At 38.4% G+C, this 21,832-nt stretch overlaps 1 protein-coding gene across 1 annotated transcript; it reads right to left on the bottom strand.

Moving 5' to 3' along the window:
• Positions 1-982: 982 nt before the first annotated feature.
• Positions 983-6,187, bottom strand: LOC117831651. Its single transcript, XM_034710444.1, has 6 exons — positions 5,982-6,187; positions 5,020-5,056; positions 3,547-4,587; positions 2,823-2,978; positions 2,636-2,728; positions 983-2,055 (listed from the first exon to the last, which is right to left on the bottom strand). Exons 3-6 carry the CDS (start codon positions 4,579-4,581, stop codon positions 1,753-1,755), a joined length of 1,587 nt encoding a protein of 528 aa, XP_034566335.1. The 5' UTR covers positions 4,582-4,587; positions 5,020-5,056; positions 5,982-6,187; the 3' UTR covers positions 983-1,752.
• Positions 6,188-21,832: the final 15,645 nt, after the last annotated feature.

The raw sequence follows: 21,832 nt of genomic DNA, 5'->3' as shown, positions 1-21,832 counted from the left end.
GCTGCTGAATGCTCAAACATGCATATGAGCCAGTCACCAACATGTCCTGTCTGTTCAGTGCATGGCTGCATACAGGTTGGTTTGTTACATTACCCTATTATTCGCCCCCAGTTGCTGTTAGAAATGAGAGCAGTAAGCTATAAAGATTACATAAAAAGAAAACAATGAAAACTGAAGAGCTGAGTGATTCTCAGCAGGTCTGCCACTAAAGCAGCACTGTTAACATTAACAATCATTTACTTTTTAATAAAACATAAATAAGTGGAGCATGAATTATTGAGTAAGTTGAATAACCAAAATAAACAGGCAATGTGGTTGGACAAACTTAAGTTGCTACTCTAGCCACTCTCAGTCACTTAAAGAGAAGAGGGAGAGCAAACAGCTTCTGAATCTTTGGCACAGTGTTTGACTCAGAGCTCTGTCAGATTACACTCAATGAAATCTTCTTGTCACTGGCTGGACGGAGCTATTAAAAGCACATGCGTGTCATGGGTGGTCAGGATGATAAGGGCACACCACTGACTCGCAATAGCTTCTGGAGAAACTGTTTGCTTGTTGATAAAATAAGAGCATGCCATCTACACTGAAAAAAGAAAAACATTGGTTGAACTTAAAAAAATTGAGGTAATCATTCACATCTAATATTTTTTCGTTGACTCAATGTAAAGTGACGCGTTCAGTTTAATCTAAATTTTTTGAATCCATGCAAACTGTTATCTGATAGTGAGGCAAACTAATTATTTTGAGTTGACCTAAATTAAAAACAAATATTGCATTCATTGACTTAATGTAGATATTCCTTTCAGTTTAACCTAAAAAAGATTAGTTACATTTAATCGTAAATGAAGGTTAAAGCAAACTAATTATATTAAATTGCCCTTAATTAATAAATATAAACATTTCATAATACTGAAAATTTGTAGAAACTAATCTTTAAAAATGCTTTAAATATATTTTGAAAAAATTTAATAAACACATCAAATTATTTCAGAACACATGTATTTATTGTTCTATTGTTTTGTTACATTTCGCAACTGTGAAACATGTAAACACACATTTCTCACTTTGGTGCATGGAACAAGTGGTACAATTGTTACTACTGCAATACAAATTAAATTGTTTTCTAGAGGATTAGTGAACTCAGAAAATCTTTTAAAAGTACTTAGCCAACTTTGCTTGGTGATGTTGGTAGACTCTAAACTTTGATAAAACCATCTGTAAATACTGCAGTGAACACGCATTCATGTTGATACTATTTATTTTTCTCATACAGAACTCTCAAAACTGTCGGTTGTAAAAAAAGTAACCACCAATGGGGGGATCAAGAGAGTCCATTCAACTTAATTCTGTGTACTATGAGCTGCAAAGCTTGGTGCAGCCATTTAGCTGGTAATCATTGAACATTTGCAGACATATCTACAAATACTACAGTGCAAATGCAGTTCTTTTTCAGTGCAACCTCTGAAAATAAGCTTTTTCAAAAGGATTTAAAATCTTCAGTGCCAGCACAATTTCTCCCCAACATCTTTTAATAACACTTAGCGGACTTTGACCTGAGGCTGGTATTCTCTTTACCCTTGGTACAAACATTTACAATTGCAATGAACATGCAGTCATGTGACTGGAACCTCCAGCAACAACCTCTCCTGTAATGAACTGTCTTAAGTGTAGACTGTGGAAATAAATCAACTAAATATTAAACCACCAATAGAAAGGAAACAAGTGTAGTGAGTCAGTGCAACTCAACTCTTCCTACTCTGAGCTGTACAGCTGGTTGCAGAGTTTGTTAACTTTCGGGCTCATCTTTTTCCGATCAAGATCCATCAAGACTTTTTGCACAAACTCAAAGGTGGATTCCAATTTCTTTGGATACTTCAGATTGAGTGTGTATATGAGCCCAAAGATCATGGTAAAAGCTTCTGCAACTGAAGGCAAACCATTGAGAACCTCTGTTCCTTCGATGATGATCTTGATGTCTTTGGGTGGGTGGAGAGGATCCTCCTTTCCTGTGGTCAAGATTGCCATGGCTGTCTGCCTCAGTTCTTCAGTCTCATCCTGTGAAAAAATAAAAATATATATAAAGGTTGTAGTGTATTCACATTACATACATGGCTAAAGTGGTCACTTTCATCTCAAGACTTCATTTTAAAGGAATGTGGTTGCCACTGTATTTATAATGATTAGACAAGTGGCCCCAAGTATTTTTATCTTGAGCACCATAGAACAAATGGTGGTAGGAGACTGAGATTTTTTATCTAGACAAAACTTACAGGAATATGAATTTGTGCAATGTTTTATGGATTTCTTGCCTTTCATCTCAAAGTATTTTAATTAATATTATACGATTAATTCAAATCACAAGTATCACCTCTACAGTCATAGACAATTTATGCTAATTTCATATAGTTTTCGGTCCAAATCATGCCTTTTTTGCATTGTGAGTAAGTCTCATAAACTGAGTATGACTATAAAGCTGAGGCACGTGAAATTAAAGACCTTGTATATGTTCATGTGTATTTATGCATTATTTATAGTGGTCATATTTTATGAACCTTAAACGCACTGTATAAAATTACTTTTTTGCCCTCCAGGTTTAAGCCCCTTCACTATTTGTGAGAGCGTGAGATGCCCTTACCTGGGATTCTTTGATCAGGTGCTCAACACGTTCCCCCAGGTAGATCATCAGAGATGTGAGGATGCACTCTCTTCTAGTGTTGATGTCCAAAGTCTGATTGAGAACAATTACTATTAATTACAATCACAAACACACAAGGAAAATAAATATTCAGCATGGATCTGATGAAAAACCCATTCCAAGATACCTCATCTAAAAGCTGCAAGATCCTGGACGTCTTCTGTCTTACGGCTCCCCCCTTTCTCCTGATGACCTCCAACAGTTTGGCGGAGATTTTATCTAACTGTGCAAATAACTTGGTCTCCAAGGGGACTGTTGTTATTCTCATGAACTCAGCATTGATCTATAAAAAAAAACAGAAACAGTAGCGCATACAAGATTAAGTTTGAAAATGTAGATTTTTTTTTTACAGCCACAATTACAGCTTAAAGTTTGGTGACACTGTTTCAAGATATATTTTTTGTCTATGTCAAATTTGCAATGAAGCAATTGATCATTATAACGGGTGCTTCTGATGTCAAATAAAGGCCACCTTAAAATAGGGACATCATAAATGTAATCAATGCAAAGCATTTGTTCATTAGGTAGACATTAACGTGTATATTATGCCCCTGGCACTGCGTTGTATTTTTTTTTTTAGATGGGTGATATTCAAACCTGAAAGGAAAGAAGTGGTCATAAGTTTAACCGTTTCATTTCCCAAAATAAATTCTCAGAAATGTATAAAGTTATGCCTAATTGTTTTTATTATGTCCTGGTTATAAGCTACAAGACTATTTCTTGTATAGATTGAATAGTTCTTACTCTAAGCGCCATGTCTGTAACAATACACTACAGGCAGATCTGCAAAGAAATATGTTAGCAATATAATGAGCAAGCGTGTTGGAGGTCATTTTCATCCAAAAACATACCTCTTCCATCTGAAAAAGTGCAGGCCATCTCTCCAAGATGTCTTCAATGCCAGGCTTCTGATGCACTATTTCTTGTCTTCGGTATCCAAAAGTCTTTGCCATCTTCTCTTTAATTGTTTGTCGGTTGTTTCGTTTCTTAAGTTCTGCCAAGAGGGAAATCCTCTCTTGTTCCAGGCTTTCTTCAGTCTCGCCAAATGGCAAGGATGGAAAATGGTTGACCTCCGCTCGTCTAGGTCTCTTTACATTCTTTGCTGGATAGGCCTCCTCTTTAGACTTGGACTTCAAAGAATTAACAGCGACCTCTGGAGATGTGCCGTGTGCTTTAAGTAGAGTTCGGTAATTGGCCATTTTCACCTTAAGCCTTTGTTTCCATCCATAGCTCTCATTGAAAGACCCTGGTTCTCTCAGACACGGGTGCTTACTTGTCAGTGCAACAGCAACATCGCTAAAGTCTGCATCTGTAGGGTATGCTTTGTATTCGTAGACCTTTTCAGCCAGTTTCTCCAGTATGTCTGATAGCATTCTTGAGCCGGGTGTCAGTCTGGATTGGCTTCTTGCATACTCTGCATCTGCTATCTGTAGTTGACATTCAGTGTCAAAAGAGAAAAGTGGGATGGGAAAAACTTGTGGCCACTGCTGTGTCCTTAATGAGTCTGGGGAATGGCTCAGCAGTTCCGTGTCATCTGTGTGTGCAGACCCTGAGAAGGAGTCTTCACTGTTCATCCCAGGTGATGGGGTGCCACTTGTTAAGTTGTCAACTGGATACAAGACAACAGTTGTGTTATCGGGATCTAACTGGATAACCTTGATAACTGACAGATCCTTAATGACACTTGTAGAGGTCAGATTTACAAAGATGTTCCCAAAGTCAGTGTCCCTGTACTGCAGCCTAATGTACCCTCCTAATCCACATGCGTTCATGACCTCGTCAATGAGCTCTTCTGTTGAGTTGGGAATCCCATTGCGTAGTTGCACTCTGACACTGTTGTCTTCGCTCAAGATGACCAGCAATCGGACTGGAGCAATATCTGCCATGGTGCCCTGATGAAAGGAGAGAGAGTAAGAGAGAGTGAAAGAGAGTGTTAGTGTGCGTTTCTGAGGTCTGAGTATGGGTGTATGCATGAGATGGTGAATAGTGTGTGTGTGAGCAAGTTAGTGTCTGTGTGGAGTGAGACTATTATTGCATGTGTATGTTTGTCTAAATGTGTATGTTTGTCTAATCTAAATTAAGTGTAAACTGATTATCAATATGCTTCTATTTTATATTATGAATGGATAAATTGCACAATACACGAATAGCTAACAATTTGGTACATTTCAAGTGCATGTCTTGATGTCATAGTGTTGAAAACCAACCTTTCCACTTAGAATTAGCTAGGCCCTGTGAAACTATGCCTAATAAGAATTGAACAAAAAATAATTTGGGCAGTGAATTACAAATCACATGTTTTAAGGTATGAACAACTAACTTACCACAATAAACAAGCCTGGCAGCTTTTCAGACGTTACACTGCAAGAAAACAAGCAAACTTAGGTTAACTTTAGCTGAAATGATGCTTGCTACAATACAGACACTTTCAGACAACAGCTTTATTTATCAGATATTAACGTAAGATATGTCATTTATTAATTTGATAATTTTTCATTTTTTAAGAAAACAGCCACTACTCAGAAATAATGGGCAATGGCTCTACAACTAAGAAAAAGGTCTGATGCAGATATACAGTACAATTGACAATGCCTCCATCCTGATTCCTGACACTCACACGCATGCACATAATCTCTCTCTCTTCCACACACATAATCACACAACACAGAAACGTGTGTGGCTCCATAGTTTCATTTGCACGCAACTCGTCCACGGACCTAACATGCGCATGTTTCGGATCAAAGAGTGACCGTGATAACTTGTGACTTCCGGCCAAATGTGCTGCAGTCAGAACAGCTGCTGAAAAATGTCCTGGCGGCTGCCTCCTTGTTTAATTTTACATGCTGATGAGTATATTTCAACATTCTTAAGAAAAACTAATCAAGAGGCGAGGTCCATGCGGGATATCAACAACCGGTGTGACGGCGAAAACTCGCGTGTTCGCCTGGAGGTCACAAGTTAACGCGGTCACTCTTTAAAACGTAACACCCCTCATGGCTCCCGTTAACAGTAATATTACTTTAACGTTACTAATCAAACATTTAATACGACTTAGAAGTGCAAGCTACAGTAACCAGCAATTTAGCCATGGGTATGACGTTTACTAACAAACGTATGATTATAGCTTGTTATTTGCAGTGGGCTGTAAGCTAGCAAACTGAGTTCAAGACGGTTAATCCGATGTATAATTATTGACGCTTGCGCTAGAAAACGCAGGCGACCCTGCAATGATAATAAGAATAACATTAATACCACTTTCTAAAAGCTTTATTATGTTTTTCCTTACCTGTATTAAGGTTTCCCTCCGTCCAAGAGTCGTAGAGACTGTAGATGGACTCGACCGTTACTGCCAAATCCTTAGGTTTCGTTTTCCGGAACACGCATGCGCAAAACAAGTCAAACCTGATATTTTCACATTGATTAAATGAATAACTTCGTTTTGATGTCAAATTGCAAATTTATGTTGAAACGAACTAAAAAATATATATTCCATCATAAACACAACCCAGAAAGTATAGTTTAAATGTAAAAATGATTAATTTTGATCCAATGGAATGAGAATAAATACATTAAACGAACAACAGCAATGTTTTACTTTTTTCAGTGTACTGTAGGCTGTTTGCTGGTATGATTGAATGTGAGGGGAGTGAACGGGTATGTGTCCTGAGTTTCCTTTTCAGAGTTCCTTTTGGACTAAAAATGAATAGCCACTTCCAGAGGAGTGTTAGAGTTATAAGAAGGTACAGGAACCCTTTGAGTATTTTGTAAATGACGTGGCAAAATGACTATCATGTGTTTGTAAACATTCTGGACCATAGCAATAGATTAGTTAACCAGTAACCCTCAACAGTATCTATAACACACTGTTATGTACAGTCCTCTACGGTGTCTTTAATCCCAACCTGTACTTTGTTCCTTTCAGCTCCAACTGCTCAGTGCTACAGCCTGTCTGTTATCGCTCATCCTGCCTTTAGCCATTTATGTAATCAGTTTGTTCCAGGGATTTATTTTGCATTGCAGAAAGCAGATCGTCTCCTAGGCCTGCGGCTCTGTCTACTAAAAGCATTTCTCCAGAGGAGGATTTGAAACGGTGCTGTCGGTTGCATGCAGCAGGCTCACACTGACTTATATTGTTGAGCAGCAGCAGCAGTGCACTGCAGCGTTTTGCTCACTCGCTCGCATCACCACATGTTGTGACACATCTTCTGCATACTGTGACAATAGACCCGGAATCAATTACCTCCTCAGTGTTTCACCACATAATGTGTTTACTCCAGTGTTGCCTACATGCCTTGTTTGCTCCTGTTACTAACTCACAGACCTGGCTGTCAACAGTCATCATTGAATTGTCCTTTAAATAAATACAAAAAATGAATATAGAAGATAATTTGTTAAGATGAATTCTCACAGTTAATATGAGTGAGTAGATGGAATTCATGGGAAACTTTAGAGCCAGATCAGGACTGCAACCAGGGTTTAAAAATGACTTAGGTCCAGAATGTATCATAATTCCAGGAATCTGAGGGCATGCAAAATTCTAAAATAATAAAGAGGAAGATGAACATTAACAATTTCAAAACCAAGGTCGAAATGATCTTATCTGACAGCTGCTCTGACTATAGGTGCATTTTCTGTCCATGTATTTTTTGGTCATTTGATTTTCCTTCTAATAAACAGGTATTAAAAATTAAAATAACAAGCAGTTTACAAGACAATAAAATAAAATAAGATACAAGATCTTTCACTTATTATAGTCAAAAAGGGATCAGAGAAACTTCAAGATAAATTTGAGGGTTTTTTTTATCTAGTAGTTAAAAAAATATATAGTCATAGGCCCCCGGTGGCCTAGCAGTCTCAGTCCCAAATACAGAGGTTATAGTATTTATCAGGGGGGTAGCTACTTTTGACTCTAGGGCATAACCATTTGCTGCTTAGCCCCCCAAAACACAACAAAAAATAAATAAAAACAAATTCATTGAGACAGACACAAGAAATTGGGGACACAGATTAATGACAAAAATGACCAGTTTTACTCATTTTCTGAGCAGTTCCCGGGAGAGGTGTCTGTCCTACAGGCACTCTTGGACTCTTGAGGTTTGGATCAACACTAATTTTCCAAATTACTGAGGTCCAGACCACTGGGACATCATAGCTGGTTAGAGCCAGATTCCGACATACAAAAAGGAGTTAATTAAGCTTGACATTCAAAAGTTGAGAAAGGCAGAAAACATGCAGATGGAGCCGCTGAGATGAAAGGCAACGAACCAGGATTAAATTTGAAACTATTAAAAGCAATTTAACAGCTGATTAACAGCTAAAATCAGTGATTATATGCTTCCTGTTAACATATAAGAAAGCACATACTGAATATGTTCTAAACTACTTCTCCCAATGCAACATGCATACAGATCATTTTCTGCCGCTACATTTTGTTAGTTGTCCCTAAAGTATGTGAACCTGGTGACTTGTGCATATTTAAGCAAATGCTCTAAACACCAAATCCAAAAGATGCATAATAGGACAATATGACAAAAATATAACTTTATTCAGGTGAGTTTGGGATTTCACTTTAACTCTCATTGTATTTCTGCACAGACAGTAAGAGGCCAGGTGCTACCGGACTTAGCTTAGAGCAAAGGTGACTTATGAAAGAAAGATCAATACTTATGCGTATACTGAGGTGTAGACCTTTTAATGGCCGTAGTAACTGCTGAGGATGCAACTTTGGAATTCATATTATCAGTTTTAAAGAGCAGACAGCTCAGTGGTTGGGGCAAGGGACTGGGTCAAAAAAATCCACTTTCAACGAGGAGACCAGGTTTCTTTAGCCTAAGGTGAAATCAGAAGCCAACACTGGATCATCTCTGAAATCTGAAACATAGCATCATACCGTGACTTGCATACGTATTCTGAGAAATGGGGGTTGAGGAATGCAGTCAGCGGGTCAAATATATGAATTCATCCAGCAGACTCTGTTTTGAGTCCCATCAGAAGTCAATACTGTCATGACATCACTTGTGTATGTACTTGTAATGAGAGATGGCAATTGCGGAGGCAGAAGCAATGAGAGGGTCAAACACACAGGTCTACGATTCAGGTCACAACTTTAAGTGTGTGATGCAACTTTACTGTACACATTATCAAATGTATTATTCATGGGAGCAGTCTCTATGTTCTTTTCTAAATCCAGCCATGTAGCTCTGTTGCCAAGATCATTAAACTCCACATTATGACTTGAACCATATGTTTGTGTTGTGAACAGGGTGTGTTCCCTGGTGTCAGTGAAGTATTGAAGCCAAAATCCTCTTGGTATTATGGGCACAACCCTTCTATGTGCTCCTGTGGAGGAGATGTGTTTTAAAAGCCTCCTCTTAATGCTCCCTTAATAACACTGTTTGAAGTATGGTAAGTACCGTGCTTATTGGCACAGTAAGAGAAGTAGGAACAAGCCGGTGTGAAATGGGATGGATGAGGGCAGGGTTTGGATACACCTCACCCTGAGGTGCCACTTGTGTGGGCTTCAAAGCTCTACTCCATCTTTGATAGCCCTGATGACTGACATTTACTGGACTGAAAAGCCCTCAGAGCTTCCAGCATGAGGGGGGGGGTGGGGGTTGATCTGATTTTCAGTAGTGCTTACAGAGAATGGCACTATAAAGCATGCATGAATAAAAAATATAGACATGTGAACATAAAGTGTGCACAAACAATTAAAATATGCAGGATGAGAAAAAACCAAACACTCTTGTATGGAGCTTCTTTGCTGCATCTCTTATTAGTCATTCCAATGTTAGCTACATAAATATCAAATCCAATCATCGGCAGTGTTTGGATTTCACAAAAAGCCTCCGTTCAAGCAGAAGATAACAATCAGTCCTATGAACCGTAAGGAATAGCTAAGACCTGTCTATTGACAAGGCTATGTGTCCAGAGCAGGATTACATAACACCTCTTCCTTCAATAAATTAATATGGATCCTTTACCTTGAGTCCGGTGTGTGCGAGAGCTTGCTGGACTCTGATCTTCTTTATTTTATCACTGCCTCTCTGCAGCGTGCGTTTGGCAGACTGCAGCCTCCCTTTAGCCAACACTGCTGTGTTATTTGTATGAACCTGCACGGCTCAGAAGTATAGAAATCTACTGTTTCTGTTGCCAGCGAGTGGGAGCTACACGCGACATGCTCGATGGTGTGAAATCTAGGGGGGTGGGGGGTGGGGGGAGCAGCAGAGATGGACCGAGGGAGAGGCAGAAGGGGGGTGGTATCGGAGGGAGACAGAGGGGGGAAGAGGGCTTTTGTTTGCAAAGGGAACTCTCCAAGGACAACCGGAGCACATCTGTGAAGTGGAGCAGTGCAGTTCAATGGTGCTGCAGCTGAAGGGATGGAAACATAAATGTGAAGTGGAAGGAGACCGGGGGTGGATATGCAAGCCAGCTGCATGGCTGTTGATTCTGAAATGAGATTTCTGATATCTCATGTTAAAACCTCAATGTTAGCTACAACACTTCCATTCATTTTTGTAATAATGCAGAATGAAGAAGCTGGATGATTTGTTTGAAATTGATTTTTGACAATTTGTATATGTATGAAATAATCTATAAAGCAAAACTTCAAAATAGCTTCTGATTCCTGCATCTGAAACACAACTACTTTATCTCTCTGAGCTTTGTCTCTAAAGCTTGATATGCAATCTTATTTCTGCTGTTTGGAAACTGCGTCATAAATCAAAAGCTTTATGTCAGGCTATTTGATAATATTAGATTATGTAACCAATTGTTCAAACTTGTGATGGATAAAGATAAATCAAAGGAAAATAAGTGGACAAAGACTAGAACAGAAAATAGATTTAAAACAAATTATTATTTTAATTAATATTTAAGAACATGATATTTAATAAACGTTGCTCTGAAGATGCAAATTAAACTTTCAATGAAGATGTTGCTGTATGCTTTAATGTTTACATCCACTCTACTCAATGAGTTACATCATTTGCATTTTGAACTGTATGCTGAAGCAAAATGATTGCCTCTATGAATGTTTCATAAACGTAAAGACTTCCACTTAAAGTGTCCTCTACGGTGTGCGAGTCTGTGCCCAAGGATGTTACATAACACATAGGCACTCAGAAGGTTGTACGAAACAATATCATTTTTGAAATCGATTTTTTCAAAGAATATTGCATATTATGCAAATATGTAACCTTAATTTGCATGAATGTAAAAACCGTATGAGAGACTGGTTGAGATTTGCAATGGAGCATATATTAAAAAGAAAGGGTTGAGAAGATTTATATTAGTCCAATCTGAGAGGGAGTTACAACCTGCAGGAGGCTCGATGTGGAGGAGGCAGACTGGCAGAGGAAGGATCATTATTGCGACTCAATAGACAACCGAGCATTACATAAAAACACACATACACACACAAACACACACACGCTTAAAGCACTGCCTACACACACATGTCCCTCTGGCTCTCTTCTTCTTGGCATCAGACACACATCTATTTACAGAGTGAAAAGCTGGGGAGTAAAGTATTTTAACAGATCGTGCAATTTACACAAATATCTTGTATTTGACTGGAAAATTAAAGAACTACAAATTACATGTAAAATTAAAGAGGTGACATGACAGATGCATTAACAGTATATGCTCTTTGTTTGATGAAAACTGTTGCATTCTTCAAGTTCCTTATCTAGAGTCTCTATACCTGTTTTGGATATCAATTAGCATGAACAATCTGTCAAGCAAAAGTCAACAGCCAGAAGATTCTTCATGGAGATTTTCTTACCTTAACATGTCCACAGCATCACCAGCATATGAAGTGTGCAACAATAAAATATACTCAAGTCAAATAGATCGTACCACCAAGCATTGCATAACCTAGGTTACTCCACAAATGAAAATTTCTGTTAATGGTGGGGTTATATAAATGTCATGACATAGATTAGTCCAGACCAGTCTATTTCATATCAGGGCTAAAGAGGTTGTATGAAACGGTGCCTTTCTCAACCAACGAAATGTGGACTTGATGTTTGTTTGTGGTGTTGATATTAACACGTGGATTGATGCATTTGATCCTGGTTTAGTCATGTTATATAGCTGGTTCCTCAACACAACAGTTTCTCTCTAAGCTTTGTTAACTATTACAATTCAACAAGCACTTAGTAAGGCCACTTGAGTCAACATCAGACATCAGGATTCTGATTGTAATGCAAAGAGTGACTGCCGTGTTTACTCTTTCCGTATTTGTTTTACTTCAATCAAAAAATAACAGCTGCATGTTTGGATTGAGGAGTCACGTAGTCTAACAGGGCATTTAAGCCCTGAACAAATAGTAAGCAAGGCAAGTGTATTTATTATACATAGAGCAATTAATTGTGCTTAAGAGAGTTAAAAACAAAACATTAGCTGTGTTTACATGGAGCATAAAAATCCAATCATCAACGGTTTAAAAGCCCAAATGGAATAAAAATGCTCTATGCAAACAACTTATTCAAAAAATAAATGAATAAATAAATATAAAAAACATATTCTGGTTTGTTTAACACTTTTTTGTTAATTAAATAATTCCATATGTGTTCTTTCATTGTTTTGATGTATTTGGTATTAACCTTCAATGTTTTAAATAATTAGAATAAATAAAAACCCTCGAATGAGAAGGTGTTTCCAAACGTTTGACTGGTAGTGTACATACAGTTTCACTAGAAATGTTTCAACCTCTATTGCAAATTTGGTTTATTCCCAAAGTGTACAGTCATGGCCAAAAGTTTTGAGAATGACACAAATATTACATTTTCACAAAGTCTGCTGCTTCAGGGTTTTTAGGTGTTTTTGTCAGATGTTTCTATGGTATAATGAAATACAATTAGAAGCATTTCACAAGTATCAAAAGCTTTTATTGAGAATTACACAGAATTCATGCAATAAGTCAATATTTGCAGTGTTGACCCTTCTTTTTCAAGACCTCTGCAATTCTCCCTGGCATGCTGTCAATCAACTTCTGGACCAAATCCTGACTGATGGCAGTCCATTCTTGCATAATCAATGCTTGGAGTTTGTCAGAATTTGTGGGTTTTTGATTGTCCACCCGCCTCTTGAGGATTGACCACAAGTTCTCAATGGGATTAAGATCTGGGGAGTTTCCTGGCCAAGGGCCCAAAATCTTAATGTTTTGTTCCCTGAGACATTTTGTTATGACTTTTGCTTTATGGCAAGGTGCTCCATCATGCTGGAAAAGGCATTCTTCATCACCAAACTGCCCTTGGATGGTTGGGAGAAGTTGCTCTCGGAGGACGTTCTGGTACCATTCTTTATTCATGGCTGTGTTTTTAGGCAAGATTGTGAGAGAGCCAACTCCCTTGACCGAAAAGCAACCCCACACATGAATGGTCTCAGGATGCTTCACTGTTGGCAAGAGACGGGACTGATGGTAGCGCTCACCTCGTCTTCTCCGAACAAGCCTTCCTCCAGATGCCCCAAACAATCGGAAAGGGGATTCATCAGAGAAAATGACTTTACCCCAGTCCTCAGCAGTCCAGTCCCTGTACCTTCTGCAGAATATCAGTCTGTCCCTGATGTTTTTACTGGAGAGAAGTGGCTTCTTTGCTGCCCTCCTTGACACCAGGCCTTCCTCCAAAAGTCTTCGCCTCACTGTGCGTGCAGATGCACTCACACCTGCCTGCTGCCATTCCTGAGCAAGCTCTGCACTGGTGGTGGCCCGATCCCACAGCTGTAACACCTTCAGGAGACGGTCTTGGCGCTTGCTGGACTTTCTTGGGCGCCCTGGAGCCTGTTTGGCAACAATTCAACCTCTCTCCTTGAAGTTCTTGATAATTCGATAGACGGTTGACTGAGGTGCAATCTTACTCGCTGCTATAAACTTCCCTGTTAGGCCCTTTTTGTGCAATGCAATGATGGCTGTACGTGTTTCCTTGCAGGTAACCATGGCTAACAGATGAGGAACAATGGTGTCATGCACCATCTTCCTTTTAAAGTGTCCAGTCACTCAATCATGACAGATTGATCGCCAGCCTTGTCCTCATCAACACCCACACCTGTGTTAATGTGTGTGACACCTGTGTGTCATTGAAATGATGTTAGCTGGTCCTTTTGTGGCAGGGCTGAAATGCAGTGGAAATGTGTTTTTGGTGATAAAGTTCATTTTCAAGGCAAAGAGGGACTTTGCAATGAATTTCAGTTGAGCTGATCACTCCTCATAACATTCTGGAGTATATGCAAATTGCCATTACAAAAACTGAAACAGCAGACTCTGTGAAAATTAATAGTTGTGTCATTCTCAAAACTTTTGGCCATGACTGTACAAACATTCAGCTCTTTGCAATAAAAAATTAAACAAGAAAAATTGAAATAGCTCACTAATAATATTTGCAGGTGTTTTTTCTAGTTTCAACCAAAAATGCCACTTTTAATGACTACTGCAGTCTCGTAATTATCCAACAACTTCATGACAAGCAGCTTTAGTACTTAGTAGAGCAACCTTTTGCTGTTATGACCCCCTGCAAATGTGATGCATGGCCAAACACCAGCTTCCAGCTTCCAGAGGATGGCATCTTCAGAGTCAAACTGGAGAATGGCAGAAAGTTTGTTTTTAGCACAAAACTCCCTAAGAACTTGACATAACACAACACTTGGACAAAAGGAAGATACACAACATTGGCTTGTTGAAAAAGTCAGGATAGACCGGATCGTCTTGTGAGGGGGTGGCGGCAGTAAGGTTATGTGTTTCCAGGTAGCGGTACTACAAAAGGCTTTCTTGGGCTCTTTCTCCTCCCTTGCATTCAATAGCAGTAAAGTTGAGCAGCAAAAATAACTGCTATTATTCCACTGAATAGAAGGTAGATTTCCATCATCATGACAGGACTGATCAAATAAAAAGTCTATTTGTGCTTGGTCCGGAAAAGGAGGGGTTCACGAGGCAGAATAACATTTCCTCTGCACATCTCACACAGCTGTTCTGATTACATTTATAGTGTCATGTTAACATCAAACCTGATTGAATCACATGTCATGCTAACACCTGAAGCATCATCTTCCATCTGAATGAAGAAATATTGTCCGTGTGAAATTGGCTGTTAACAGCAATAAAAAAAAATTACATTAAGCAAACATAAGTGTAGTGGCTATTTGACTTTTAACTTGAACAGCAACAATGGAGAAGATAGCATTGTCCTCATTTCCGACCCTAATGTGACCACATGTCTGGGACTGTCCAGGTGTAGCATTCAAAGGAGGGCCCACAGATGTGTGTGTCACATTGGGGCCAGAGATGAGGACGATGCTATCGTTTCCATTGTTGCTGTTCAAGTTAAAAGTCAAATAGTCACTACAAAGTAAAAAAACATTCACCTTTCTCGGTGTCCGGCCCTTCTATCTTACCTGCCCATCTATACAGACGTCACCCGGTGCAAAAATATCAACCTATAAAAGTGAGCAACAAATATATTAATAACATCTAAGGCATCAAAGTTAATCCTAGAATTACCTTAACTGAAATAACAATAAATGAATTGGTGAAGTAAAAATAATCATGAAACAATGAAAATAGCTCAGACAATAAACAAATACGGTATAAAACATACTGAAATATAAGCTAGAGAACGGAGAGGATTAAGACATTAAGCAAAGATAAGAAATTAAAATATTAAAAAAAGCAACACATTTTCTTAAAATTGTGTGATTACTCCTGACGGACTCAAATTCATCCACCTAGTATACAAAACTAACAAACTAACTAAAAGAGTAACTAACTTTTAAAATGAAATGTGATGACTTTTCAGAACTTTTAATTAAAATGTTAAAACGTTTTTGGGAGAATAAAGTGAGAATACAGAAATAAAAAAGGTAAAGATTCATACTTAAGACCAAACATGGCATATAATATTTATTTGCCATATTGGAAATTTGAACCTTCCTGAAGATTTCGCCTGGACAATTCATACACAAGCATTTAAAGGAGAAATATATTAGCAAATACAGTAAAGTATATAATGAGTTAAAACCTCACAAAATAAAATACCAGAGGAAGCATAAAGAAAAAAATGCGGTGGTGAGGAGTACTATAGGAATGTACGGCATCCTCATCCAGATTCTCTTTCAAGCCCCACCTGACATTTATGACAAACATCACCCCTGAAGCACACATTCTGTTCCTATTAAGTGGCGTACCAATGACATATCTTTATAACATGATACTTAACAGCTGAGAAAGAAAATTGTCCTTATTCATGAACTTTCTAAATTATAGCCTGCAGAATGTGTTTCTCTAATCTGCTAAAGTCATCCAGCAGAGGTAAACATTACGGTGAACAAAAGCTCAATCAGTGAGTGATTCAGAGTCTCTTTTGATCACGAGGAAGCAGACCACCAAAGGAGAGTGATGAGAAATGTTCGCCCACATTGCAGGGATGTGTGGCCTTGATGATGATGCTGCTGCTGCAGCTGGAGAGCTGCTCTGTAGGTTTCCTAGTCAGGCATAGTCTCTGTCTCTGTGGATGACGAGTCGGATATCCTCTCCAGGTAGCAAACATTTATACACGTCATTACTTTACCAACTCGTTCATTCACATTTTCTGACACGTCTCCTGACACTGTTGGGCTTGTTACACTGAAATATCACCTGCAAATACTAATGATCAGATCTTAAAAGCCCTGGGAACCCAAATCAACAAAAACGTTCTACTGATGATATTTCAGACCATGTGTAAATACTAAAAACTGTAAAAATATTACAACTCAACTTCGGTCCATTTTCAAACATCACGTACTGCCTGTAATCTGTCTGTATAGCTGTCTCCCTGCTCTTTGCACCGCTGTGCTCGTGTGTCCCTGTCTGCACATCCACCTATGAAGATGACAGCTTTTGTCATTCTTTTATTTCCCTAACTGCGGTGGATTTGGGGAAATTTTGGGACACAGTTGAGTTGAGCCATGGCCGAGTGGCTAAAGCAGTCCCGCACATGCTCAGCTCATTTCCCAAGGACCACTATCCCCAGGACCGGTACACTAACTTTCCCAAAACAGCTCAGAGTTTAGCTTAACAGCTCCATCTGACACCCAGAGCCGAGCTCCTCTGGGTGCACATACTACACTACAGCCTCCGCTGCTCCGGGCATCACATGGTCCTAATGCCCCGGGGACTACGAAGTGATAAAACTCATAAATTATATAAGTCCTGATTCTGAAGTATTTTGTAATATAGCACTCAGAGACCATTTGAAATGAATACTTTTCAGATGCTGGAGTTTTTATGTCTTTAGATTAAGAGTCAGATGGCTGGAACATATAGGCTGTGAACTATTTCTTGACCTGTCTATCCAAAAGTTAGCAGCCACGCCCACACATTCCTGAGAACTCCTCTGAACTGGAAAATAAGCTGTTTTTGAACAGTTTTTTTTCATAATTGTGGATGTTTATTTTCACTCAGATTTTTGTTGAAGCTTTATCACACCTTGCATGTTGATATTCTATGTGGATTTGAAATATTCCATTTACATCCCTGAGGCTTTAAGAAATAAGATCCAAAAACATTTATTGGTTTATGATTTACTTGTCCACCAATCACAACTAAACCTTACTTTTTTTGAGATTTTTGACTTATAAATTTTAAGTTGAGACTTTGAGAGAAAGATATGTCTTGGTATCTTAATGAGAAAACATTGGCACACATTTATTACCCTCAGCTTGATGTTTATATTTTATCTGCAATCCAAGAGCACAGGTTCTTTTACAGGAAAATCTCATGATTCTGCTGCTACTCCTGATTTACAGACACGACAAGATAAAATGCTAGTTTGTTTTTATAGTTTATAGAGCTGGGAGAAAAGTCCTTGTGAAAGGTTATTGTATTCAGTCACTTCCAAAAATACTGTATGACCTTTTTGTGATTATTTCCACTGTCACAAACAGAGCACTGACTAGTTTATTTATTGGATGCTAAATTTGGAGACAAACCCCCTGCATCCATGTTCCAATGTTTTCGCTTTAAGTGTTTATGACCTTCAACTTTGTTATTGCTACTTACACGATACAGAGAGGCATTATGGTTACATGAGGAGGAATTAAAACAGGTTCAGGGGTGTAATAACACCACAGGTACACCTGCACACTCCAAAAACTAATGTCTCCAGGCTACATAATCATTCTCCATTTTCTTCATGTTTTTATTTAGTCACCAGGTCTAAAAATATTCACTGTTAGTCATTGTTGTGTCTATCTACATCATTATCTCAGGCAAGCAGATTAAATTACCGCCTCGGTTAATCTTTGTCCCCTTCGCTCATATTGTTTTTATAGCTCAGACTTGGCCTTTATATAAATCCTCATTATTTAGAGTAGTTTAATCCCTTGTGTGTCATGACTCAGGGGCCATAAATATTGACTTAAAGTGATAATTATTACACATTTTGGAATCACTTTTAGCCCCATCTGGTGAGCATCTGCGTTTTATGATCTGATTAAATCACTTGCCTCATCAGAGAAAGGTAAACCATTTGATGGCAAGAGGTTTTTTCCCCTTTACATTAACCTGAAGTTCTTATGTTTGATGGACCAAATGCACGACATGTTGTTTGTAATTGTCAGATCAGAGATTTATATCACTTACGACAGGTCTGAGGCAGGACTATACTTCTCCAAAGGGCTCTGTAGAAGTTCATTAATTTACTCTATGTTATCTTTGTTGCAAGTCTGTCACACCAATGCTGGAGAGCACCGAGCCCTGGACTTCCCGGATTGAACCTGGTAGTTATATCAGAGGCTACCCTGCCTTAGAGCAGTAATGGGCCATAACAAAGTAAATTTACTAGACCCCTGTACTTAAGGACGTGTTTGAGTATCACTACTTTACTTTAATCAGATCAATGAGTTCATTTAGTGGTGGTAATGATGGCTAATGCATAGACAATGACGATTCACCACCTGAGCACCAATGGCTATATCTTAAGTCCATGTTTGAGGTATTTGAAATGAAGAAAAATTGGTATCTACCACACCTGCTCGGTCTGTCACACTCCATCACTCCATCATCCCATCCTGAACTCTCTCTTGACTGCTGCTGGCATTATAATGTATAATATACTGTATTATATAATTATCTTGCTATATTATATTTTGTTAAATTACATTACTATTCTAAGTACAACTCATGGTCATATTACATACAAATATTCTTCTATTTATTGCTTAATTTGTCATTACCAACCATAATCACACCATGTCAACCTGTCACTACTGAAACATTTTTTTAATACTGCCTGTAATTACTGCTATTTAATTTAAACTCCATTTGTAACATTGTATATATCTAAATTGTATTCTAGCTTTATTATCTATTTTATTTTACTTATTTTTATTTTATTTTATTTATTTTTATGTTATTTTTGTTTTTATTTTTTTGTTTTATTTTTATTTTTATTTTTTACTTATCTTTTTTTTTTTTTTTTTTTTTTTTTTTTTTATCTTATTTTGTACTTATTGTACTTATTTTGTACTTATTGAAACTTCTTTCTTGATTGTACTTATGTCTGGGTTGCTGTAACAACTGAATTTCCCCCCCGGGGGATCAATAAAGTAATATCTTATCTTACACAAACTCCATCATGGCCAACAAACATTCGGCGTCTAACCCATGGACATTGTCAGGGGATTTACAGCACCTCACTGTTTACTGGCTGCAGTATATAATAACCATCTCCGCCATTATTTGCGAGGGACCATGGGTCAAACTTTAAAATAGATAACATGTCAAACATACTTTACATGTTATAAGTTAGTTCTTATGATTTATGTCCAAATATTCAATTTATTTTTTCAAGTTTTGTTTGAAGTTGATAATAAAACAATGTTTTGAGATTTTTAAAAAGTAGTGTGAATACTTCAGGGTTTTTTAAATCAAGTACTTCAGTTTTTTCTTCATTGAATAACATTTGACCTGGATGATCTATACTTTGAGTCAAGTCATGAAGCTGTGAACTTGGTCCACCTCTGCCTCAGTATGACACTGTTAAAAAAGTTTCAGTGACTCAGTACTGAGATCATCTTCAGCTTCACCACTGTGATGTATTTGAAACAGTATATTGGCAAAAACAATTTACCCAGCATTTGATTGCATTGCCTTAAACTATAAATGAGTCAGCGAACACTGTGCAACACAGGGGTGTAGTGATGTAAACAACAGAGGTGACCTCCTCCCACTCTTTCCCAAACCACCTACTCTTGCAGGTTTGTCACAACACTGAGTGTCTCATGTAGAGACACAAGGCCGTGTGCTGTTCGTATGATATTCACCCAGCTTCCGACGAACACCAACATAAAACCATCTGTGGTAATACTCAAAGGGCCTGCATGGAAGTCTGCTTAGTGTGGCAGCTTGGGGCCATGGATGACTGGCGTTTCCTATGAAGCAGAAAGTTAAAGTTGTTGTTTTACGCACCATGATATCTTTCATCAACTTAACCAAATAGTTATTCGCACAAACTTTAAAGGTGACATATCACGCTTTTTTCATCAATATATATTGGTCTAAGAGGTCCCCAAAACATGTCTTTAAAGTTTATGCTCAAAAAAACACTTTGAAATCAGATTTTGGCATGCCTGAAAAGTCCTTTTCTTCAGTCCTCCTCAGAACACTCTGTTTTCTCTCTGACCACGCCCCCTCAGGAAGTGGATGTGCCTCGGCTCTCCAGCACGTTGATCTAATGTTTACATGTTGGCTGAATATACACGGCTGCTCAGAGATCGCGTTACTTCAACCCTCTGAATCTGATCCAGAATCTGATCCTGACAGAGAGGCGCCTGTAGCAGGACCTTTCTGAACGATTGGTCACAGATTTAGTGTTTCTTGTTGTTTTATTTATCAGTATGTAGACGTGTGTCTTGGTACACAGCTACGAACATGTAGCTATGTGGCTATGCTAACTAGCGCTAGCACTTATCCATGACAAATAAAAATCATCCACTAGATCTTCAAATCTGCAGACGTGGGGAGTAAAGCCGACCTCTGCCAGAAAGGCAGCAGGACCTTTTATGAAGGAATGATCACAGATTTAGTGTTTCTTGTTGTTTTATTTGTCAGTATGTCGACGTGTGTCTTGGTACACAGCTACAGCTACAGCTACAGCTATGAACATGTAGCTATGTGGCTATGCTAACTAGCGCTAGCACTTATCCATGATAAATAAAAATCATCCACTAGATTTTCAAATCTGCAGACGTGGGGAGTAAAACCGACCTCTACCAGAAAGGCAGCAGGACCTTTCTGAACGATTGGTCACAGATTTTGTGTTTCTTGTTGTTTTATTTATCAGTATGTCGATTGGTGTTTTGGTACAGAGCTACAGCTACTAACATGTAGCTATATGGCTATGCTAACTAGCGCTAGCACTTATCCATGATAAATAAAAATCATCCACTAGATTTTCAAATCTGCAGACGTGGGGAGTAAAACCGACCTCTACCAGAAAGGCAGCAGGACCTTTCTACACGATTGGTCACAGATTTTGTGTTTCTTGTTGTTTTATTTATCAGTATGTCGATTGGTGTTTTGGTACAGAGCTACAGCTACTAACATGTAGCTATATGGCTATGCTAACTAGCGCTAGCACTTATCCATGATAAATAAAAGTCATCCACTAGATCTTCAAATCTGCAGACGTAGGGAGTAAAACCAACCTCTGTGTTTATTAAGACAACCTACAACTAGCATGCCTCCCTCCTGAGCTACTTGTTAGCACACATTTGTGCAGGGAATGAAAAACGGAGGAGGGGTTGAGTTGTATTTTATACAGTCTATGGGCTGAACAAGCTCCGAGCTCTGACCTCCGTGACAGACCAGATATTGTTGTTACGTAACAAAAACACGGAAGTCTGAAACGGCTCGTTTCACACACATTTACAGAAAGGTGTAGAAATCAGAACAGGGGCAGAATGGATTTTTTTCATTCTCGGGGGGTTTGTAGACATGCCAGGGAAACATATTTCAGGTAAAGAACCATTAAAAAGTCAATTTTGCATGATATGTCACCTTTAACATAAACAAAACAGGTGACACTCTCTAAGAGAGTCCGATGTATTGATGTTACTTTAGGTGACACCTTTCATTCAATCACTGCCTCACAAGCTTAT

This window comes from Notolabrus celidotus, chromosome 2, assembly GCF_009762535.1.
Source record: "Notolabrus celidotus isolate fNotCel1 chromosome 2, fNotCel1.pri, whole genome shotgun sequence".
Classification (NCBI taxonomy): Eukaryota; Metazoa; Chordata; class Actinopteri; order Labriformes; family Labridae; genus Notolabrus; species Notolabrus celidotus.
The sequence above is the reverse complement of the archived record's forward strand: the minus strand, read 5'-3'. Positions and strand labels throughout refer to the sequence as shown.